Here is a 25,512-nt window from a genome sequence, read left to right on the forward strand (position 1 = left end):
CATCTGTAGAAAGTTTTCCATGGATCATGAGCTTCCCAAAAGCAGTGATCAAATCTGTTTTACTTTGTCTAATTCCACCTAAAAATCATAAGCTCTGGGTAGGACCTCAAGTAATGATTAGATCCAACCTGCTCCCTCCAGGTGGGAGAATGGCTGAACTGGTCCAGGGATAGAGATTCTATAATCTTCCTTGGTGACCCAATCCTGAATTGTATCATTCAAAGAGTTCTTATATCCAACCCAAATCTCTCCTGTTGCTATTTCGATCCCTTTCCTTTATCCAGTCCTCTGTCTACATGGAGAATGACTGTCAAATCAATCATCAGTATTTATTGAGCACTTAACTTTATGCAGAGTACTGTACTAAGCACTTGCAGCCTCCTTTCCATCCTTTCCTTACCCTTCTCTTCTTCAGATTACTCAGTGCCAATTCCTTTCCTCTTTGGACCTATTTTCCACTCCTGTGATCATTTTGGTTGCTCCTCTCTGTGCATGCTCCACTTTCTACACACCCTTTTTGAGGTGTGGGGACCCAAACTAGATAAGATACTCTAAGAAGAGCACATGACCGATGTTGGACCGGATGATTTCTTAAGGTCCCTTCCAGCTCTATGGTTCTATCATTCTCATGTTTCACCGAACATTCAAGTCCAACTGGCTCGATCCCTGTCTTGTCCCCATTGATTTTCATCCTGCTTTTTGTAGAACTGTTTTTCCAGTGTCCTATGGGTACAGGAATGCTATTCCTATCTTCCAGGCTGTTAGCAACTCTAAATTTGATGAGTAGAAGTTCAATTCTTTCATCCAGATCATTGATACAAAAGTGAATGGAACCAGCTCCAGGACTGATTACTGGGGCCCTCCCTCTGTCCCTTCTTCACCCTCCCTCCCACTGCAGAAAATCACCAAGCTGTTTATAACTACCCTTTAGGTGTAACCTTCAAGCAAGCAGTTCACTCAGTGGTTAAAAACATAATTCTTTGAATTTTCAGTAACTAGCTCAGTTGGTATGGAATAAAGATCTATACCATAGTCTAGACAGATTCCGTCTATTGGCAGCTAGATATCAATAAAGCTTTTGATTGTCACATAATAACATGAATTTTTTAAGAGTGGTATGAGCAACATCCCAGGCTCCTTAAACAAACACATTAGATATAGGAAAGAGCTTCCTGGTAGTGAAGACCTGGAATGGGATCCTCTCCCCAGGAGATTTTAAGAATCCTTAAGAAGAGCAGAGTCAGCTATAGTCATAATAATAATTGTGATATTTGTTAAGTGCTTACTATGTGTCAAGCACTGTTCTAAGCTCAGGGGAAGATAGAAGATAATCAGGTCAGACACAATCTCTGTCCCATACGGGGCTCACAATTCAAATAAAGAGGGAGGACAGGCATTGAATCCCCATTTTATAGATGAGGTAACTGAGGCACAGAGAAGTGAAGTGATTTGCCCAAGGTCACCCAGCTGGCACGTGGCAGAGCCCGGATTAGAACCCATGTCCTCTGACTCCTAGGCCTGTGCTCTTTCCACTAGGCAATGCTGCTCTTCTAAATTTCTGAAAAGATTTGGGGGATGCCTAGGAATATGCAGTTGTCTTCAAAAACAGTTTAGTACACATTTGCTGCAGCCAGGAATATAAGCACTGCCCTTGAACCTATGGCATAAGAGATCATCAGAGTTGTCTGTGGGCCTAAAAGAAATGTAATAAGCTGCACCTTTCCTCTTTTCTGTCCTCTTTCAACGGAAAGCTGTGTATGGCTGGAAGTTTAGTGTATTTTATATATTTCTTAAGAGAGAGGCTTGTGTTCTCATAACCTAGAGATATGGGCAGCAGTAGAAAGGAGGTGGGGAAGGTTAGGAGCGGGAGAAAATAAGTGGCTTTGGTAAATCTGGCCCGGATAATGCAAATGGTTGCCAGCCTGATATAATTTTGGCAGGGCTAATACTTTTGAAAAGTACCTGCAGGCCTGGTTTGTTCTTTATGTATGATTTGTTTTATAAACCAAATTGCAATCAAGATAAACACAGAAAGCATAATTTGTCAAATTAGCAGCCCACTAGCTTGTTCACCATTAGGAACAAATTTTTACACAGGCAAAGCAAGATAGAGACCGCTCCCCTGGCCCCCCAACCCAGGCACCCCCTGCCATGAGGAAAAAGTGGGGTCTGGAGTCAGAATTGAATGAGATGGGCCATCAACAGCGATCCAGTTTGTCAAATAATGCTCATTTCTCCCTGCTTCACTTTGCCTGTGTAGACTCAAGCCTAAATCAGAGTGGAGATGAGGGAAGGTAGGTAGCAGTTTGCACTGAATCAGGGTTTCCATTTCTACAGCCTCACTGGACTATGTAGAGCAGTTCGTGTGTTTTTGCCTCAAACCTTTGATTCGCATATAGATATAAAACACTCAATTGTTGGGATGTCTATAAATAAAAATATCAGGACAAGACAGAAGTGAGAGCTGTGGATCAGAACGATTCAAGGACAGAGACATACAAAAAGGTGCAATCCTACCTCTCTGTGATGCTGAGATCTATTTGATGTAGAGTCTGCTGGGCCTGTTGGAACAAACACTGGACAGTGCCGGGAGGGGTCTGTGGATTCTAGGTCACAGTATCTGGATCTGCATCTCAAAGGGTGAGAGAGGGACCTCGTTAAAACTCCGTTAAAACTAGGGCCCCATGCTCATATTCTAAACACAAGGGGGAAATTTGAAAAGTGAAAGTGGGTGCTATTCCCCACTCAGTAGGAAACCTGCTCACACCCATCCTACCACTCTCCCCAACTTCAAAGTCCTTCTGAAATCCGAATCTCCTTCAAGGAGGCCTTCCCTGACTAACTTCTCATCTCCCCACCCTATTCTCCATCCTCTCTGGGTCGCCTCTGCATTTTGATCCGTCTCCCCTAAGCACTTTGATACTCGCCCCCCAGAGCACTTATGAACATATCCTTTTATTCTGTTGCTTCTCTTATCTGTAATTTATTTTAATGTCTGTCGCCCCAACCAGATTCTAAGCTCCTAGAGTGCAGAGATCGTGTCTACCAACTCTACTGTCCTCTCCCAAGTGTTTAGTACAGTGCTCAGCACACAGTAAGTGCTCGATAAATACCAAATAGCAGATCTGCTTGAAAGAACAGGACTATTGTACAAATAGGCAACCTGATGAAAGATCCAGAGAGAATGCCAAGAAGTCAATAAAATCCAATTATATCATTTCTTTTATGGTGAATGCTGCTTTAATTAAGCTCCGACCAAGGTCTATTTGAGACACAGATTGTTCTGGCTATAACAACAATGCATTTTATTTTATCAACAGGAATATGTTCCCAGAGAACCTCGTACAGGCCTGTTTTCAGCAGGTAAGATCCAGTCCATTTTGGTTCTAGCTCCATTATTATTATTATTATTATTATTATTATTATTATTATTATTATTATTATTAATGGTTCTATTTTAAATCTACTTTTCTCTTTGGGCATGGCCCAAGAAACATAGTCAGTCTTCCTGAAATCCCAGACAGAGTAGAAAATAGTGGAGGTGTGCATTATGAGTACATTTTTCATAGACTACAGGGTTACTCCCTCACATCTACATGTGAAGCAGCGTGGCTCAGTGAAAAGAGCACAGGCTCAGGAGTCAGAGGTCATGGGTTCAAATCCCAGCTCCACCACTTGTCAGCTGTATGACTTTGGGCAAGTCACTTAACTTCTCTGTGCCTCAGTTACCTCATCTGTAAAATGATGATTAAGACTGTGAGCCCCATGTGGGACAACCTGATCACCTTGCCCAGCGTTTAGAACAGTGCTTCACACATAGTAAGCACTTAATAAATGCCATCATTATTATTCCCAGACTGAGCCCCCTTTTTCCTCTCCTCCTCCCCATCCCCCCCGCCCTACCTCCTTCCCCTCCCCACAGTACCTGTATATATGTTTGTATAGATTTATTACTCTATTTATTTTACTTGTACATATTTACTATTCTATTTATTTTGTTAATGATGTACATCTAGCTTTACTTCTATGTATTCTGATGACTTGACACCTGTCCACATGTTTTGTTTTGTTGTCTATCTCCCCATTCTAGACTGTGAGCCCATTGTTGGGTAGGGACCATCTCTATATGTTGCCAACTTGTACTTCCCAAGTGCTTAGTACAGTGCTCTGTACACAGTAAGTGCTCAATAATTACGATTGAATGTATGAATGAATCTACAGAAGATTAGGGAAATGCTTCAGAGAGTGGTAACTTGATCTTCCCTGGGCTATCTGCGGTGTGGGAAATGGAAGTGATGTATTCCTAGAACCTGTGATTTTGAATCATTTGCTTTCTGTCTGTCGTGGTGAGGCTGAATTGTCCCAGAGTAGGATTCCTGTGTGCCCCTCCCACCTTACCACCTTGTTTCCACTCCTGATATTTGTTTGCCCCCTTCATTTGTTTCATTTGGAGAGGGAAGACATCCAGAAGAGGAAGATGCCGGGAACTGGTTCTGGTCACGGCCAAGGAATTTGTTGAGATTCGACCTCGAGTATGCATTTTTTGAGATCAGTGATACCAGAATGAAAAGGTGTGGGGTCTTGGTGGTAGGAGTGAGATGGGAAAAGGTAGCCCTCCCTCTCCCTCAATCCCATCTAATGTAGAGGAAACAGCATCTAAAATCTCGAAGTACAGTCGACACTCCCAAACACTACCTCCTTTCCTACCTCCTCTAGAGTGTCTTGCTGGACAGCACTCAGGTTTCCTTTGAAATAGAGCTACGTTTTCTCTTGGAAATGATTTTAACAGTCTATTCCCCTTAGGAAATGAACATAGCAGTGGATTCCTGCCATTTATTTCTCATCTTGTCTCTCAGCTTTCTGTTTATACAGCTGGACCCATCACAAGCTCCTGGATCTATTTACATAAATTAAACAAACAAAAAAGTCTATACAAACAAAATTTGCAATTTCATTTTTTCATGCTGAGCCTTATGAAACACAAATGACATCTATTTCAAGGGTCTTTTCACAGACCTGCCATCGTTCCTTTAAAAAGGAGCCATTGCTCCTTCGGGTGGAATCCATGTTTTTAGAGTACCATGTTATGCAAAATAGAATAGTATCCTTGCTCTGCTAGCTCCCCTTTTCTTAAAGATGTCTACAGTACTCCATAGAATTAATGAAATAGAAAGGGCTCTTTAATCAATTGTCCTCTGAAAATGGGTAATAAAAACCCAGTTGAATATGGAAAAGGTAAGTATAGGAACTAATGTAACTTTTAAGAAGCAGCATGGCTTAGTGGATAAATAGAGCACAGGTTTGGGAGTCAGTAGGACCTGGATTCAAATCCTGACTCAGCCACTGTGGGCAAGTCTCTTAACTTCACTGGGACTCAGTTACCTCATCTGTAAAATGGGGATTAAAAGTGTGAGCCCCATATGGGATGGGGACTGTGTCCAACCTGATTAACTTGTATCTACCCCAGCGCTTAGAACAGTGCTTGGCACATAATAAGCACTTAACAAGTACTATAATTACTTATTATTTTAAATCTTTCGTGAAAGTCTCAGTAATTAATACTAGAATTATTAATTCAGACAATGATATGTTAAGGTGGGCCTTCAAATACTGAAAGCACAGGAGCAAATGAAGTCTAAACTTAATTTGCAATGCACCACCAGGGCATTTGGTCTTACTTGTAGTTTTCCTTTGAACAGAGGCCCAATTCTAATTGGGTATTTGACGAAGCTGGGTGGCCATTTCAAGAGTCAGATCGCTTGGACTGACTTGCTGATAGTTTTTAAATCAACTACTTCCCTAATGCCAAATAGTCTTGAGTTGGGGATATGAAAAATTAACAAAAATTACCATCTATGCAGTCAGCAGTGTACATCAGTTTTACATTTTCATACCAATGAAACCTTCTGCTCAGCTTGTTTTGTCACTGCCAAGCTGGATTTAATAAACCTTAGGGTCAAAAAAAGAATACTTGTGGCAGAACCATAAGTTCCTAAAAGGCCTCTCTTCTAATTTGTAGTACAAAACCAAGCGTGAGGAACTGAAGCTTCCAAGTACATCAGAAAAAGGCAACATGACAGAAGAGCCTGTCACAATGATGATGACAACTTCAATTTCAAAGGTACACTTTTCCCATTGTGGGCTGCTCTAATTTACTAATAGGAAGATGACTAGAAATGGAAGGGAGTAGGAGTCTGAAATATGACTTGTTTTATATAGTAAGCCAGCAGATTTCACCAAGCTCCTCCCTGTTTGGACACTTTGGGAAGTAAACCTGCTCTCCCTACCTCTTAGACTGTGGGCTCCATGTGAGCTAGGGACTGATTATCTAGCTTTTACCCCAGAATTTATCCCAGTGCTTGGCATGTAATACATGCTTAATAAATACCATAATGAAGCCACCGGTTCAATCAATCATTTTTGGAGCATCTACTGTGTGCAGAACACCGTACTAAACTCTTTGGAGAGTACAATGAAGATTGTCGACATGCTTGCAGCCCTCACAGAGCTTGCAGTCCAACAGGGAAGACAGGCAAAACATAAATTACAGACGGGAGGAAGAAGAGAATGAAAAAATGGAAATGTGGAAAAGCAAGTTCATAAATAATTGAGGGCAAAATGCTGAGGTGATAGTTGCAAGGATGTGATGGGGGGCATTTATGGAATTTATGCCAGCAGGACATCCGTGTGGAAACATCATGCAGGCAAGAAGAAATGTGAGATTGGAGAGCTTGAGATAGGTTAGAAATAATTGCTCCTAAACTAAATTAAATCCTAATGGACAGAAAGAGTTAATGCACCTCGCATGCACACAATAAGGGAGTGATTTACAGTATAAACTGGCATGTTGTTACTCAGTAGCAGAGTTAATTGTGGGTGTATAGAGATGAAGCGGAATTGTGGGAATAATCTAGACTGTGATTTTTGACTGTTGGAGAATTTTCTATATGCCTCAGAAAAAGAAGTCCAAAGCACAAGACGATATATAGTTAGGCTGATGTATCTATATCTTATTTTTTTTTAAATATGCATGTCACAGTTAGTCTCACACCCCAGGCCAATCAGTCGTTTATAGTCAGTAATGTTGATTTAATTTATAAGTAGTACAAGCTGCATAGGTTAGGGGAGAGGAGACTTTTAAAAATGTACAGACTGGTAAACTTTTTTGTACTGAGCTGCAAGGCTGTCCTCATTATCATTATTCCCATCTTCCATTTTCTTAGAAAGTCTAGCTTTGTGGAATTACAGAATGCTTTTACTGGAAACTTCTATTACATAACCCAAGAGTTCCAAACCGAGAAGAGTAGTTTATTTAAAAATTAGCCCCAAAATGGGCTAAAATATTTTCTAATTAAACTAATTTTTTGGTAGGAGGAAGACATTAATAAACAGTATAGTCTACAGTGCTTCTTGCATGTTTGCATTTTAAAAGTAAATTTTCGTAGGGTAGTGCTACACTACACCGAGTAGGTGATTGCTACAACTACACTTGGATTTTTCTCTTTGAAAAGATGATGCACATTGAAATCATTGTTGCCATGCAGTGATTTTTTTTCTTGGTTTTAATCAACAGAATGAAACAAAGGAGTACAAAATTGTGGGCATGTATACCGATGGCATAAATGTCCTGGGCCTGATTGTATTTTGTCTCGTCTTTGGAATTGTTATTGGGAAAATGGGAGAAAAGGGCCAGGTTCTGGTCGACTTCTTCAATGCTCTGAATGATGCTACTATGAAAATAGTTCAGATCATCATGTGGTGAGAGGACTATATTTAAACCATCAAACTTTCTCTTGCAACTCCTTTTCAGAAAATTAAGGGAACCATGATTCATTTCATCTCCTCCAACACTTTGGTGGCTTTGAGCGGAGGATATACTTGAAAGTCACTTCTATGTGCTTCAGTTTCCTCATCTGTAAAATGGGGACTCAATACCTGATCACCCTCCTTTTTAGACTGGGGGTCCCGTGTGGGACAGAGACTGTGTCCAACCTGATTAACTTGTCTCTATCCCAGCACTTAGAACAGTGTTTGATACACAGAATGCACTTAAAAAAGACCACAAAAATAAAAATAAAAGTCTTCCCTGAAACATTCAATTCTCTATTCATTCAGTCGTATTTATTGAGTGCTTACTGTGTGCTGAGCACTGTACTAAGCGTTTGGGAAGTACAAATTGGCAACATATAGAGATGGTCCCTACCCAACAATGGTTTCATGAAACCCTGTTGTGAAGGACTGTTCAAATTACTAACATATTGTACTATGTTATGAAAACATTGCCCTAATTTACAGGGCAGACAACCTATTTAATAATCTATTTCAAGAATTGTTTTAAGAAATGACTTTAACATATGACTTGAAGAAGTATGGAGACCTGCAGTGATCATGAAGGAAAGTCACCTTTACAAGATAATCAAAACCTCTTCAGAGTTGGAGCACTTATTTAAAGAGCCACTTATGCTAAAACCTGTGCATTTCATTCACCCCCATAAAAAGTGTGTGTGGAAATTATTGTGCCCCAGTATGGAAATAGCCAAAACCAAACATTGATTGAGGCCCTGATCTGAATAATTCAGACAAACCCCTTTGGCTAAAGAAATAGTACCTAACCCAGATTTTTCTCCAGAATTACACGCATGCTGGATTTGCCCCAGGTCTTTGTGGAGAACCAACTAAGGATGGCATGAATACCCCTGGTCTGCCATGAAATGTGCATGGCATCATGTAAAGCCCAATCCCAGAGATTTTGTTCCTGGATCTCACACTCCATTGGGTCATATGTTTCCTGTTCCCCTGTAGTCAGAGAACAAGATTCGATGGAAGACAAAAAAAACCCAAATGCTTTAATCAGTTTTTGATGTAGGATTACCCCAAACCAAGTACTCATCGCCATATGATGGGTCACTGTCTCAAGCCATTCCTTTTCCCACAGTTATCGTCTTTATTTAATGACTTAATTGGCCTCAATGTTAGTCCTGTGGAAAGCACACTGCCCTAGAAATTTGGAGGTTTGGGTTCTACCCCTGGTTCTATCTGAAGCTGGCTAGCATGGGTGAAGAGCATGTGTGCATTTCACAATATGCTGACCCCTTATTTGCCTGTTCACTCATTGTGCCAAGGCCTTAACAGGTTCTCAGGCCTTGTGGTCTCAGGACCAAGGCTCATTCATCATTCCTAACAGGAGACTCCATGCAACATCATCACTACATAGCAGGTACTGTGCTATGTGCTGGGGTAAACATAAACTAATCCCCATCAGGCAAGGTTCCTGTCCCACAGTGGGTGGAAAAATCTACCACTAGAAATGAACTTGGGAAGGTTTGACTAAGCAAACTGTTTTTGGAAAATTCTAGCTGGCACTTCAACAGCTTTTCTGATGCTGAGATCCAACTGGATAAAATATTTATGCACAGAATTCATACTTACCATATACATGTTTACAGCAAACATACATATTTAGCATGGTACATATATTTTCCCAGGCTGCCATAAGAAACACTTGGTAATTATGTTTTTTTCTGGTTTTGCATCTTAGGTATATGCCACTGGGAATTTTGTTTCTGATTGCTGGGAAGATCATAGAAGTTGAAAACTGGGACATTTTTCGCAAACTGGGGCTCTATATGGCTACAGTACTAAGCGGGTATGTGGGGTTTAAGGGAAAAAGGGAATCCCATTTTGTCCTATGGAATGTTGCTGATACACTTGCATTAAATTGCCCTTCCAGGCAAAGGAGGACAGGTCAAAGATAAGCAGAGATTCTGGGTCTGCTCTTAACTACAGGTGTTTTATACTTTTTGAGAGAAAACAAGCAGCATCAAACTTGAGCAGTAAGTTAATCAGCTGCTGGGGAATCAATGTATAGCAAACTCATGTTTTTGGTGACCTATACGAAGGATATGAGAGTTTGAAGACAGTGATAGAATTCAAAATTACTCAGATCAATTGGGAAAATGATCTAACAGGAATGGGATAAAATTTAATAGGGACTACTTCAAGGTAATCAATCATTGACCAGAAACTGAATCAGCAATTTAGACCTAGGATTATAAAAACCAATTTGGTCCTGGGATTGTTTCAGTAGAAGCTGGACATACAAGAGTTGGGAAGGAATCCTTTCGCTCTGCTTGTGGAGGGCTATGTCCAGTTTTGCTCTAAATAGAATGTAAAAAACCTGGAGAACATCCAAAGGAGAGGTTCAAGACTCTATAAGGGAATGGAAAATATGTCTTAAGGGGCTAAGAAAATCAGGGTGATTTTGTCTGGAGAAGAGAAGGCTAAAGAATGACTGTTTTATATGGTATTTGTTAAGCACTTACTATGTACCAGGCACTGTACTAAGCACTGGGGTAGATACAAGCTAGTCAGGTTGGACACAGTCCATATCCTGCATGAGGCTCATGGTCTTAATCCCCATTTTTCAGAAAAGGAAATTGAGGCCCAGAGAAGTTAAGGGACTTACCCAAGGTCACACAGCAGACAAGTGGCAGAGCCAGGATTAGAACCCGGGTCCTTCTGACTCCCAGGCTTGTATTCTATCCACTAAGCCATGTTGCTTCTCTTTAATAACTGTCTTCTTTAAGAGGAGTGAGGCTCCTCATCAATTGAGAGATTTTGGATGGACATAAGGAAGAACCTCTCAACTACCAGGGTGATAACATACTGGAAGAGCCTAGTAGGGAATTGTGTCTAATTCCCACCTGTATATTCTTTCCCTGCACTTAGTACAGTGCTCCGCAAACAGCAAGTGCTTAATAAATACTATGACTACTATTACTAAGGGAGGTTGTAGAGTCTCCAGCTCTTAACTATCTTTAAGAAAAGAATAGGCAACCATCTGTCCTGCAAGGGGAATAATCAATCAGTGGTATTTATTGAATGCTTACTGGGTGCAGAGCACTGTATTAAGTGCTTGGGAGAGTACAATACAACAGAGTCGGTAGACACGTTCCCTGCCCACCACGAGCTTAGAGTTTAGAGGGGGAGACAGACATTAATAGAAATAAATAAATTACGGGTATGTACATAAGTGCTGTGGGGCTGAGGGTGGGATCAATACCAAGTGCCCAAAGGGTACAGATCTAAATGCCATCAACCAGATCCAATCAATCATCTAGTGCCCCAGATCATCCCCTGAGGATTCTTCCTGTCTCCAATTGTATGATTCTATGGCATGCATGCTGGCTGCTCAAGTTCAATCCAGCTCTTTCACTTTCTTCAGTCTAGCACTTCGCTTAGCCACACAAACCGGATAGGCCCTTGGGTCTGAAACTCAAAGAATTGGGGATGAACCTAAATAAATTCTGACTGTGGATATATAAAAATGTTAATAAAAAGTCACAATTACAACCCACATTGCTGGCCACTTCTGTCGGCCAGTCATGGCCACTGCCATCAGATACCTCTTGTGAAAAACAAGAGTCTTTATGTTGTTAGAAATTTTGTATACCTTACTGCAAGTTTGGATACCCAGGAAAAGTACCTAGCCATTACTGTATCTTTGCTCTTCAGTTAAGTAAATGGCTATTACAGCACCGAGAGTCAAATATTTAAAAGTTGGAGCTAAGCTTCACTTACTTGGCCCTTTAGTCCTTTTCAGTCCTTGATTCTGCCTTCAGACTTCAGAACTGATGAAATGCCCTCCAGCTGATTTTAGCTTTGTTTGCCAGTCATCTGTAAATCCCCACTTGGATTTCTAAGTGTGTCATCTCATCCAAATAGCTTTCAGGATAGCTTCCAGGACAGCTTCTTCTCGCTAACAGACTTTGGTTTGTTTTTGTTTCTCCCATTTATTTCTGTAAGTACCTTGCTAACCAGTATGATGAAGGATGGAGAATTTGGGGGTTTTTTGGTTAAGTAGGGATGAGGAATGAAGAGGGGTTGATCCTCAAATGTGTAACTATTGAGGAGTTGTTAAAATTCCCTGACTGAAGCCACACCACCACCCCAGGTTGTTGTGATTGTCAAGGAAATAAGCTCTTCTCTTCCTTTGCAGGCTTGCAATTCATTCCATCATCATTCTCCCGTTGATCTACTTGATTGTTGTGAGAAAAAACCCTCTTCGATTTGCCATGGGAATGGCACAGGCTCTGCTGACGGCCCTCATGATCTCTTCCAGGTAGGAGGATTTTCCCCCCCTTAGGGATGGCACAATAGGGAATCCTTTGTGGTGGTGATTCTTTCTTTGGCTCTGCGGGCTACCTACTTGTAAAGATGCGCTCTATGGGAAATGGCCCATGGTTTTCCAACTGGCCTTCAGAAAAAGATAAGAAAACACTATTCTCGGTGCTTCTGTTCTCGAGCAGATTTTCCCGCATGATGAACCTTCTCCCTTTCTGACCACTGCCCATGGTCGATGACGGTTTATCAGTTAAATAAGTGGAAGGATATCCAACACTCCAAGCCTAGTTTTCTCTGTTTCTTAGAACCACCAAAAGTAGGCATCTTTCTGGTTACTCTTTTAAGTTTTGGCTTCTAGAAAAGAAAAACCATACCACATAGAGATGTAGGGCTGGCATTCCTTACCCATGCATTTGTTTCTTTGTCTGTCATCCAGCTCAGCCACTTTGCCCGTCACCTTTCGCTGTACAGAAGAAAACAACCATGTAGACAAGCGGATCACCAGATTTGTCTTACCAGTGGGAGCCACAATCAACATGGATGGAACTGCTCTCTATGAAGCAGTGGCAGCCGTGTTTATCGCGCAACTCAATGACTTAGATTTGGACATCGGTCAGATAATAACCATTAGGTGGGATGATGGTATTACACAGATTCTTTTCTTAAAATTTGTTTGGCGTGGCACCACAAGTGTTAGGGGAAAATGGGGTCAATGTGAGAAGTCTGGGGATCATTCCTCTGTCCTCCCAATTTTGCCTTTATCTCAGTAGCTACTTCCCACAACTGAATACAGCTACTTACTCCCTATGCTCAGGAGACAGAGACAAACTATTCTAGAGTAAAGGGCAAGTCCCACCTCTAGCCATGACAGTCCCATAGCTAGGTGAATGTACCCAGTATCATCTTGGTTTGCACCACTAGACAGCAATCTGAATCCACCTTCAGAGATGTATATCTAAGACAAGATACTTGAGACTAGTCATTCAAATCCATTTTGGGGGTTGGGGAGGGGAGGGCAATCCTAGAATGGCCTAGAGGTTCTGAACTAGATTTCTAAGCATGTCAGCTCTGCATTGATTCTAGTCTCTTAGAGATTCTTTGACCTTCCTGGGAATAAGCTGGAGCAGAACAGATTGCTCAAACCTAACCAAGTTCAGAGCCCTCAGGTGTTGACCAGAATGTGAATGGTTCCAGGGAGTGGAGGAAGAAGTGGTAATGATATCTATCCCAGTGTCAGGGGTGGGGGTGGGTATGACAGTAGGAGAGGCTGAAGGGTGGGATGGTGAGTGGGGATTATCTGGTCACCAGTCCAAGTCACCAGGGAGGTTTGACATTGTCCATTTTACTGCCAATGAAGTAAAAACCAGCTACTCAATCATGGAATGTAAAGAGGGACAGAGATGGAGAAACATACACCTATACATGTATACATTTTATATATATATATGTATATATATATCACATTTGATTATAGAATCATATAAAATATATGTGTATTAATGTAGCTATATTACTCGTCACAATTGAGAGGGCGATTCCTGATCATTTTGGCAAAAATTGGGTATCCAACCTTGGATCAGGAGCCATTCCCCCATTTATCATAGCATTCCTATGATAAAATTGGTTCCGACTTGAGCTTTAACTTAAGATGCAGTTTTCGGGAAACAACCATGTTGCGAGTCCAAGGGCTGCTTATATAGTGTAACGACCTATAATATCCTGCATTGGGAAGGGCATGTATGTTCAGCTAAATGGGGTTGTGGGGGGGATCAAAGTATTATCAAGTAGAACACTGAGTGGTCAAACAACTTTGCCCCATGCAATTCCACTTACATGTCCTTCGAAATTGGAGCCTCAAGTTCAACGTTTCCCATGCATCACTGTTTCTTAGTTGGGTTGGAAATACACTCATTCCTCCACACATTCCTGATGAACTCTACGTTAAGGAAAACCCGCACTATAATATGTGTATCTTAATTGGTGCTGCATGCAGTCATACGACAATTTTTTCCAACATCACATCACATTTTATCCAGATAGATGTACTGTAATTTCTTAACAGGGTTCTATCCAAAGCATGAAGAGGACTGGATGTAGAAATTTTATTTCCCTTCAGTTCAAGCTGAAATGCTTTCCTAGGCACATTAACTTGGAAAGCACCTTTAATTGTGATTTTGGTCCTTCTCTTTGCTTTCAGACAGGACCACAACTAAACGATCCCAATAGAGCCTTTAATAGCATGTGATTTGGAATTTGAAAAGTTCTCCCACCTCCCTCTACATGCCCATTTGTTCGACCACACCTTCCCAAAGATGTTTCTTTCTTCTAAACCAACATTAACTAACTTGATCTTAAGAAATAATAGTTCCCTTGGGAGAATTTAGTGCCAAGTTTAAACAAAAGCAAGTGTAATGACTGGAGTTTGGAATGGGAGAATGGGTCAAAGCCAAGTTCAGAATCCCCACTGACCTCATGATTTCTGAGTTTCAAAGCCCAACTTCAGGCTGTGGGGACTTGAGTTGGATAACTCTTGATACATTATGGCTTCCCAACTAGTAAGCCAAAAGAGCAGTACAAGGCACTTTGAAAGAGTGTGGATATGGAACAGCTCTGACAAAGGAATGCTATGATGCTTTCACTTAAATAACAAAGCATTTCGAGGAGAGGTTGTGTTGAAATTAAAATGTATTCTGAAAGGATACTCAAAACAAAATGCATCTGAATTTATGCCGGCCCCCAAACATCTGCAGAATTTTAAAACATTGGCAAGACCATAGAAAGTTGATGGCTCATGTGTAGGTGGTCAGCATTGCGAAAATGGGAAATCGAGGCCCAGTAAAAGATGGTCAGTGTGATGGGAACCTCGATAACGTATTTGAGAAATTAATGAGCTGTGGAATTAGCTTTGAATGCCTGGAATGTTTTTAGGGCTACCACAAGCAAAAAAGATGGGAGGGAAACTTTTTAACAAGCCTGACATACTTCATTTTTAAGTGCCTATTCCTTCACCTGTCACTACAGTGGTGCCCTCTGGTATGGAGGGGTGGAGTTTTCGGCAATGGGGCTAGGATTAGTTTCCTGCTGGTTTGGCAAGACCAATGTTTGTTGCTAGTTATTAAATGATGAGAAGAGGTCTTCCCTTCTTGCCCTTATTTCTCCTCCTGCCTTTCCCCTTGCTTTCATATAGGCTTTTCCTCAATACAGGAAAATAAGTTAAACTAATATAATTTTATTCAAAATATGGTAGCATGTATTTTGAAGCAGTTTCTAATTCCCCAGATAATGGCAGAGGGGAGGGGGAGTGTTAGTATTCTTTGGTTTAAAACATCAGGTAATGCAAATATAATTAACTCCAAACATGCCTCTTCTGTCCTCATGAGCTTCACGTTATTGAAGTTTTACTGTATAACGGGAAGAAGCAGCTTCAGGGGTCAGATCATGTTGTATATCCACCCCCAGTGGGATTTTCTCCCTAAACTGGAAGAATCGACTGGGGAGGTCAGTAAGTGTGAGCACGTTAGAGATAGCATAGTCTAGTGGAAAGAGCAAGGGTCTATGAGCTAGAGGCCACTGGCTAGCTTTGTGACTTTGGGCAAGTTACTTAACCTTTCCAGGCCTCAGTTTCTTCATCTGGTAAAACAGGAATAATATCCGCCCCTCTGTACCCCCTAGTGAAGTTGAGTATAAAATAAAATAGATGTGAAAGTTCTTAGCAAAACAATACTGTACAACTTCAAGGTAACATAACAATAATGGTGGTAATTAATCATATTTGATGAGCGCTTAACTGTGTGCAGAGCACTGTACTAAGCACTTGGGAGAGTACAATATAACAATATAGCAGAATTGGTTGACACATTCCCTGCCCGCGAACTTACAGTCTAGAGAGGAGCTTAGAGTCTAGATGGTAATAATAATAATGATAATAATATGTGATGGCAAAAATAGAGCAACATCCCCTGGCCTAGGGGCAGAAGCAGCATGGCTTAGTGGAAAGAGCACAGGCTTGGGAGTCAGAGGACATGGGTTCTAATCCTGGCTCCGCCACTCGTCTGCTGTGTGACCTTGGGCAAGCCACTTCACTTCTCTGTGCCTGTTACATCTGTAAATGGGGATGAAGACTGTGAGCCCCATGTGGGACAACCTGATTACCTTGTATCTACCCCAGCGCTTAGAACGGTGCTTGGCACACAGTAAGCGCTTAACAAATACCATAGTTATTATTATTAGGGGAGCCTGGAAATAATTCTGTTCAGTAAGTCCAGAGCTAGTCACACTGCTGCGTTCCACGGATCAGATTGAGAGGTGATCCCAGCCAGGCACAGAAACAACCAACCAACCAACAGAACAACCATCAAACAATTTAAAGGAACCAGTCCCAGTTGAAGAGGGTGTTAGGGACCAGTTGAGACGGGGGCCCTAGCAGTCCCAGACCCCTCAGAAGGACAAACCTATTTCTAATCCTATTCTCACTGTATGTTTTGGATGCAGCGTGACAGCCACCGCCGCAAGCATTGGGGCTGCAGGAGTCCCCCAGGCGGGGCTGGTGACCATGGTGATTGTGCTGAGCGCCGTTGGACTTCCCGCCAAAGACGTTACCTTGATCGTTGCTGTCGATTGGCTTCTGTGAGTTTATCCTTTTTGACTTACGGAAAAAGCAATCCCATGTAATTGCCTTTCACTGTTTGGAGTTGAGGTGTTTTCGGAACAAATTATATGTCTGCAGGTGAATCGGCCAACTGCTGAATTTAACAATCAATCAATCTATTGTATTTATTGAATGTTCACTGTGTGCAGAGCTCTGTACTAAGCATTTGGGAGAGTAGAAGCAGTGTGGTCCAATGGAGAGAGTTCGGGCCTGGGAATCAGAAGGACCTGGGTTCTAATCCCGGCTCTGCCACTCGTCCGCTGTGTGACCTTGGTCCAGTCACTTCACTTCCCTGTGCCTCAGTTAACTCATCTGTAAAATGGGGATTAAGACTGGGAGCCCCAGGTGGGACATGGATTGTGTCCGACCCGATCAGCATGAATCTAGCTCCATGCTTAGACCAGTGCCTGGCACATAGTAAGCATTGAACAAATACCATTAAAAAAGAAATATAATACAACAGAGTTGGTAGACACAGCCCCTGCCCACAAGGAGCTTACAGTCTAAAGGGGGAGATGGACATTAATATAAATAATCAATCAGAATATGTATAGATATTCATTCATTCAATCGTATTTATTGAGCACTTACTGTGTGCAGAGCACTGTACTGAGCACTTGGGAAGTACAAATCGGCAACATATAAGAGACGGTCCCTACCCAACAACAGGCTCACAGTATATGTATATGGGCTCATGTGTACATATGTGCTCTGGGGCTGAGAGTGGGGTGAGTAGCAAGTGTTCAAAAGGTACAGATCCAAGTGCAATAATCATAGTCATGGAATTTATTAAACGCTCCATGCCAAGCAATGTCTAAGCCCTGGGGCAATCACTCAATCAATGTGATTGATTTGAGCACTTACTGTGTGCAGGGCACTGTACTAAGCGCTTGGGAAAGGACAAAGAAATAGAGTAGATAGCCACAATCCCTGCCCAGCGTGGCAGCGTGGCTCAGTGGAAAAGAGCCCGGGCTTTGGAGTCAGAGGTCATGGATTCAAATCCCGCCTCTGCCAATTGTCAGCTGTGTGACTTTGGGCAAGTCACTTAACTTCTCTGTGCCTCAGTTACCTCATCTGTAAAATGGGGATGAAGACTGTGAGCCCCCCGTGGGACAACCTGATCACCTTGTAACCTCCCCAGCGCTTAGAACAGTGCTTTGAACATAGTAAGCGCTAAATAAATGCCATAAAAAAGGAGCTTACAGTTTAGAGAGAACTAGGGAAAGAGTCACAAGAGATAGATTCTTTCCTGAGAGTGAATATAAAGGAAAATAATATAACAGAGGATAATCAGATCAGACACAATGCCTTTTCTACCCAGTGCTCACCCCGACTGCCTAAGCATATACTTAAAAATTAAGTCGTCATAAAAATGAACAAAGATTTACCTCATCCTCATCTGACGTAGCTATACTTCAAGGTTGAGTGTTCAGTGTAGGGTAACAAGAAATAGAAAATGGCAAGATGAAAGGCCAATTATCCCCTGACTCCCCTGGAAAGCTGGCCAGCTCCATCCCTGCCTGGGTAGAAGGGGAGGCTAGCTTCCATCATCATCATCATCAATCGTATTTATTGAGTGCTTACTGTGTGCAGAGCACTGAACTAAGCGCTTGGGAAGTACAAATTGGCAACATATAGAGACAGTCCCTACCCAACAGTGGGCTCACAGTCTAAAAGGGCTTCCAGAGGGCCAGCCCCCACTTGACCCCAGAATCAGAATCTGGTCTCACCAAACATGTCTTGGGGGCAACCAGGGCCAGCCTCTGGTGATGCCCTAGTCTGAACTTACACTCTGGCTCTGTACCAAACCAAACTGGCCTGTGCAGAGAAGAGGCATGTGGATATGTGCTATTTGGGGAATTGAAATGGGACAATGTTTAGTAAGGAAGGTGTACAAGGGACTTGCTAAAGACAAAGCACGTCCGCCCAACTTTCCCATCATTGTAGACAACACTGCCATCCTCCCTGACTCACAGGCCTGCAAATTTGGCATTATCCTTGGCTCATCTTTCTCATTCAACCCACATATTCGATGTGACTGAATCCTGTCAAATTCCATCTTCACAACACATCTAAAATCTGCCCATTCCTCTCCAACCAAATGGCCACCACACTGATCCCAGCTCTTATCCTATCCCGCTTGACTACTGCATCAGCCTCCTTGCTGACCTGCCCGCAGTCTCTCCCCACTCCAGTCCTTACTTCACTGTGCTGCCTAGATCATTCTTCTTAAAAAACATTCAGTTCATATCTTCCCGCTCCTCATAAACCCCCAATCGTTGACCGTCCACTTCCGTGTCAAACAGAAACTCCTTCCTATTGGCTTTAAAGCACTCGATCAGCTCTCCCCTTCCTACCTTCCCTCGCTGATCTCCTACTACAACCAACCCACACACTTCACTCCTCTAATGTCAACCTATTCTCCGTACCTCAATCTCATCTATCCTGCCACTGATGCTTTGCCCACATCCTCCCTTTGGCCTGGAGCTCCCTCCCTCTTCCTATCTGACAGACCAGCACTCTTCCCACCTTCAAAGCCCACCTAAAATCACACCTCCTCCAAGAGGCCTTCCTTGCCTAGGCCTTCATTTCTCCTATTTGCCCTCCCTTCTGCATCGCCTATGCACTTGGATCCATACCTCATAAGCATTTGTCATTAAATACCCTTCTCCTCTCCCATTTCTCTCCTCAGTAATTAATTTAATGTCCTTCTGGGCAGGTAATGTGTCTCTCAACTCTGTTCTTCTCTCCCAAGCACCTACTACAGTGCTCGGCACAGAGCTAGCTCCCAATAAATATGATGAATTTTTTCATGGTATTTGTTAAGCGCTTCCTGTGTGCCAGACACTGTACTAAGCGCTGGGGTGGATAGAAGCTAATCAGGTTGGACACAGTCCAATCACAGTCTTAATCTCCATTTGACAGATGAGGTAACTAAGGTACAGAAAAGTGAAGTGTCTTGCCCAAGGTCACCCAGCAGACAAGTGGTGGAGCCGGGATTAGAACCCAGGTCCTTCTGATTCCCAGGCCCTTGCTCTGTCCACTAGGCCACAATTGGTTGGATTCTTGGGAGGGACTTCAGCTGACCAACCCACAGGGGTCATTCGTGCAGCAGTCCCCAAAGGGGTTGTTCTCCAGGAGCAGAGGCTTTGTAATCATCAGGATACTGAAACCCAGAGTCAAAGACCAGTAATTCAAGTGGCAAATGGATCATCATGACTAAGGACAACTTTTACGTGCACCCAAAATGAAAATGATTCTCGGTCACGCATAGGTCATTTTGGTCACGTCTGCATGCATGAATAAAACCTCACTGTTGCCATTTACAAAGAACACCGCTATACATACCCTCGCACACATTAACCCTAGAGCTGGGCTGTTTCTGGATGGTCATTTCTGAACGGTGAAATCAGTATTTGTCAACAGAGGTTAATGTCATCCACCGGGAGTGATTTCCATCAAAGCAAAAGGTTTTCCTTGCTCTTTCCAATTGAGAGAGCTTGACTTTAAGGAGTTTGGCCGTGATATCCACCCAGTCAGCATTTGGAGAGAAATACTACACACGGCAACTAAAATAAAATCATTTCTATCCAGAAACAAAACACTAAAATGGATTGTGATTTGTTTAAAACCTCAGAACCTATTGGCTCAACTTAGATTATTAGCTCAGCCTCTGAGGTTTCTGAGTACACCCCAGAGATTCTTCATTTGACATTTCTTCCAGTCACAGGGTAAAATGGAGAGGCGGTGCATGTCACGGCAGTATAAAATCATTCATTTTAAATGGAACATTATAAGCTTTTCTTCTCTACTAGCCCCCCAATTTAATTAATCAATAGTATTTGTTGGGCACTTATGGTGTGCAGAGCACTGTACTAAGCACTTGGGAGGGTACAACAGAGTTGGCAGATACGTTCTTTGCCCACAAGGCACTTAGAGTCTGGGGCTGGGGTGGGAGGAGGGTGCGTAGACATGGCTTAAGTGCTGCGGGGCTGAGGGTAGGGTGAATAACAAGTGCTATAAGAGCGCAGATCCCAATGCAAGGGCTATGTGTAAGGGAGAAGGAGTAGGGAAAATGAGGGCTTAGTTGGGAGAGGCCATTTGGAGAAGATGTGACATTAGTAAGGTCTTGAAGACCACGCTCTAACTCTGTCCCCAGAACAGAACAGAATTCTGAAAAACCTTCCTCTCTCCTAGGGATCGCTTCCGGACAATGGTAAACGTCCTGGGTGATGCTTTTGGAACTGGCATTGTGGAGAAGCTTTCTAAAAGGGAGCTGGAGCAGATGAGCAGCACATCTGAAGTCAACATTGTGAATCCCTTTGCCTTAGAACCAGCGATGCTTGATAATGAAGAAGCAGAGTCTAAGAAATCTTACATCAATGGAGGCTTTGCCATAGATAAATCCGACACTATCTCATTCACCCAGACATCACAGTTTTAGAGCTCCTAGGCCCTAGCTGGCTGAGAACAATTTAAGGACATCAGCAGTGTGAGCTTTGAGCAGGCTAAAAGATAATTAAGAAAAAAAGTTAATGACCAACTTGACTCCATTTGATTTTTTTTTACACAGACTTTCAGGTCCTTAAAAAGAATTGGATTACTCCCAGCTTTTGCTCCATCTGAAAGATGGGGCAGTCGATTAGAAAGAAAGTTGTATGATCTAAATTGTTTTCAGTCATGTAAGAGTGACCAAATTTTGAAGTGTCTGAAATGGCACTAGGCAAAATCATGGCAGTGAAGAGGAGCAAAGTGTTTTCTCAGGCTTAGTGCTGTGTTTCCCATTTTTCAAACACGCTGCTGTAGAAATTTACTCGAGCTTTCTCTTTCTCGTGGTTTCTTTGCCTCTCACATTTTGATAGATTACACCACATTTTTTTTAACAGCCTGCTTGGTAGCGTGCCAAATTGTCAGGTTTGCACTTATCTTAAGCCAGTCTCAAGCAAACTTTTTTGAAAGGAAGAAAAGAACAGCAGAGTCCTGCAATAAACATTTTTTTGAACATTTTAAAAGGGTTTTTTTTCTTTTAGTGTACTGTATTGGAACACTAGGAGAGATCCCTCCAGTCAGTGTTCAGTATAGAGCTGGGTATGTGTGTATATATATACACCTATACATATGTATTTTTTCATTATCGGTATTAAAAAGCAGAACTGAGCAGTCAGTGTGAAACAGAAGTGCTCTCCTGGAACTTGAACAATTACTACAAAGCAGAATTCTCTGCCTAATTAGGCCTCCTTTTGCATTTTAGAAAGTCTCCTAGAGGGAACACACTAAGAAGCCACTACGTTGTTTTATTGTCATCACCTCTGTGTACTATCAGTTCACAGTCAATCAATCAATGTTATTTATTGAGCGCCTACTATGTGCAGAGCACTGAACGAAGCGCTTGGGAGAGTACATTATAACAGAGTTAGTACACGCATTCCCTGGCCACCCAATCAAAGATGCCAAGGCTTTTATTATTAAGATTTCTGAATTCTCCCTGCTATGGAGAAAAAAAAGCTATACCTCTGCCTAAGAAAGTATGCTTCTTCCATGGCTGAACACACACCCATTAGCAGATGCCGTCACCACCGTCTTTTTTCTTTTGCACCCATAAATGTCTGCGACTGTGCCAAACAATCAGCTGAGTCCTATTTTATTAAATGTTCATGGACTAAAAACACCGCTTGTCCTAGCGAGGGGAACCGACCATGGAGAGAGTGACAACCATGTATTTCTTTGGAGAGGCATATGCAGATCTACTGGTTTTTACTCTCTCGACTTGTACCTCGCTTACTCGTGAAACTCATGCCTAGACACTCCCTCTTTGTAAATAACACTGCACACAAAATTGCACTTACACTCTCAACCAAATAATCAAATTCCTGCAGTATTTGGATTAAATTGACTGTTTTTATATTTAAGAAAACCAGAAATGTGCCAAAGAAGTTTGAAAAAGAACTAAATGTTCCATACTGCGTAACTGCACCTTAAAATTAAGTCTGTGAGACATACCACTGTATGTAATTCATTTAAATAGCATCAGTGATTAATAGTAATAGAGTGTGAAGCTAAAACTATATGTGTGGCTATTGTTCATAGAAAACAAGTATATAAATGGAGTGAAATCAATCATTTGCTGTGCAGACTAACTATGCCACCTTGAGACTCCTCTCTGATGAGAAGAACTAGAGAAATGAGTTTCCAGAGCTGTTTGTTAACTGTGAATTATTGTTGTTTTAAAGTCAGTTTGTAACTAACCTTTTTAATTGTGCTGTTATCTCATCTATGAAAATAATGCTCAATCTCAATTCAAATCTAAATAAATATTCTGTCATCCTGTTCTTGTGTCAACGTTTATCTATCTGTATGATTGTGCATCATCTCCAGTTAGGTAAATCACAAGTATTTATTCATTTCTCCAATAGTATTTATTGGGCACTTACTGTGTGCAAAGCACTGTGCACTAAGCACTTGGGAGAGTACAATATAAACAATAAACAGATACATTCCCTGCCCACAACGAGCTTACAGTCTAGTTTAGATCCAAAGTAACGTGTTCTATAACCATTGGTCATATATCACCAAGCATAGCAAACAAGGAATGAAGGTCATATCCTTCTCACTGATAAACAATGAGAATCACAAGACTGAAATCTTGAGCTATTTTGACAACTTCATGCCCAAACCTTGTCATTTTAAACTTGACCATAATGCTCAAACTGGGATCACTGCTTTATCAACTTAAATCCTGGATCTAAGTATACCATATTTACTCACATAATTGCCTCTAGTGCCCCAGTTTGGGAGGAGGAAATAAAAGACTATTTTTTGCACCATATAATCTTAAGCAGTGATAGAAGCAGGCGCAGGACTGTAAAAAGAGTGTGTTCATTAACATAGCCTTACTTAGAGGAGGAGGAGGGTGAGAATGCCACAATACCATAGAAAGGGAGAGTTAATTTATTGAGTTTCTATTGCATGCACACTTGGGAAAGTGCAGTTGAAGTTAGTGATGCAGTCTCAAGTGCTCTCTTATCTTTCCTTCTTCCTTGGAATAGTATGATATTTGTTACATACTTAATAGGAGCACTGGGGTAGATACGGGTCAGACACAGTCCGTCTCCTACATGGGGCTCACAGTCTGAGTAGGAGGGAGAACAGGTATTGAATCCCCATTTTACAGACCAAAGCACAGAGAAGTTAAGTGACTTGCCCAAGGTCACATAGCAAGTAAGTGGTGGAGCTGGGATTAGAACGTAGGTCCTCTGAAGCCCAGGTCTTGCTCTCTGCATTAGGCCACCCTGCTTCTCCTTTCCTCCTCCCTAGTTCTTACTATGACCCGCATAATTGCCCCTTCCATGCAAAAATACGTAGTTCTGTTTCAGACATATGGAGTTTGAAGTGCCAGTGGAACAATTAGGTGGAGATGTCTTGGAGGCAAGAGGAGATTCGGGATTGTAAGTTTAGATGAGTGGTAAGGTTTAGAGAAACAGATTTGGGAGTCATCCTTGAACAGGTGGTAGTTGAAGGCATTTTTTTTATGGTACTTGTTAAGCACTTACTATACCAGGCACTGTTATAAGCACTGAGGTAGATACAAGATAATCAGGTTGGACACAGTCCCTGCCCCACGTGGGGCTCACAGTCTAAGTAGGAGGGAAGCAGAGAAGCAGCGTGGCTTAATGTAAAGAGGATGGAGTCAGAGGTCATGGGTTCAAATCCCGACTCTGCCAATTGTCAGCTGTGTGACTTTGGGCAAGTCACTTAACTTCTCTGTGCCTCAGTTACCTCATCTGTAAAATGGGGATTAAGACTGTGAGCCCCCCGGGGGACAACCTGATCACCTTGTAACCTCCCCAGTGCTTAAAACAGTGCTTTGCACATAGTAAGCACTTAATAAATGTCATTACTATTATTATTATTATTATTAGGATTTAATCCCCATTTTGCAGATAAGGTAACTGAGGCATAGAGAAGTTAAGTGACTTGCCCAGGGTCACACAGCAGACAGGTGGCAGAGCTAGGATTAAAACCCAGGTCCTCTGATTCCCAGGCCCATGCTCTTTCCATTAGGTCATAGGGCTTCCCCAAAATACACTTTTTAATGGAATTTAAGTGATTACCTTGTGTCAAGCACAGTCCTAAGCACTGGGATATATACAGATTAATCAGGTCAGATGTGGTCCCTGTCCCACATGGGCTCACAGTTTTTAGTAGGAGGGAGAACAAGTTCTGAATCCCCATTTTACAGTTGAGAAAATTGAGACACAGTGAAGTGACTTGCCCACAGTCACACAGCAGCCAAGTGGCAGAGGTGGGATTAGAATGCAGCTCCTCTGACTCCAAAGCCTGTGGGTTTTTTTTCCACTAGGCTATGCTGCTTCCCATGTAAATAGAAATTGCATGCCCAAATTAATGTGATGCATATTGTAAAAATTATGCATCTATTATAGTTTTATGAATACAAGATTTCACGATTTTACCCCTTGTTCAACTCCCTGCAAAATGGTTTTTATTGCACACCCACCGAGTGCTATGTACTGCAATAAGCACTTGAGAGAATACAACAAAAGGATGACCTGCTCCCTTGCCCTCAGGCTTACAGTTTCATGGGAGACACAAAAAATATACAAAGACTGGGAGCAGGAGGAAGAATAATAATATAACCGGAAGTAGAATAACTCTATCTTCACTCCTCTAATGCCAATCTACTCACCATACTTCAATCTCGTCTATCTCACCAGGACCTCTCA

The 25,512-nt window shown here is 42.0% G+C and overlaps 1 protein-coding gene across 1 annotated transcript in view; it reads left to right on the forward strand.

Annotated features, from left to right (window-relative positions):
• Window positions 1-21,215, forward strand: part of SLC1A1 (solute carrier family 1 member 1) — an 80,222-nt gene extending 59,007 nt beyond the window's left edge. The window contains exons 5-12 of the mRNA XM_038769850.1: window positions 3,321-3,363; window positions 6,020-6,121; window positions 7,574-7,758; window positions 9,539-9,646; window positions 11,999-12,121; window positions 12,560-12,754; window positions 16,615-16,749; window positions 20,969-21,215. Coding sequence (XP_038625778.1) covers window positions 3,321-3,363; window positions 6,020-6,121; window positions 7,574-7,758; window positions 9,539-9,646; window positions 11,999-12,121; window positions 12,560-12,754; window positions 16,615-16,749; window positions 20,969-21,215 — 1,138 coding nt within the window. The remainder of the gene's footprint in view (window positions 1-3,320; window positions 3,364-6,019; window positions 6,122-7,573; window positions 7,759-9,538; window positions 9,647-11,998; window positions 12,122-12,559; window positions 12,755-16,614; window positions 16,750-20,968) is intronic.
• Window positions 21,216-25,512: the final 4,297 nt, after the last annotated feature.

The sequence above is a fragment of the Tachyglossus aculeatus genome, chromosome X4 (assembly GCF_015852505.1).
Source record: "Tachyglossus aculeatus isolate mTacAcu1 chromosome X4, mTacAcu1.pri, whole genome shotgun sequence".
In the NCBI taxonomy this organism is placed as follows: Eukaryota; Metazoa; Chordata; class Mammalia; order Monotremata; family Tachyglossidae; genus Tachyglossus; species Tachyglossus aculeatus.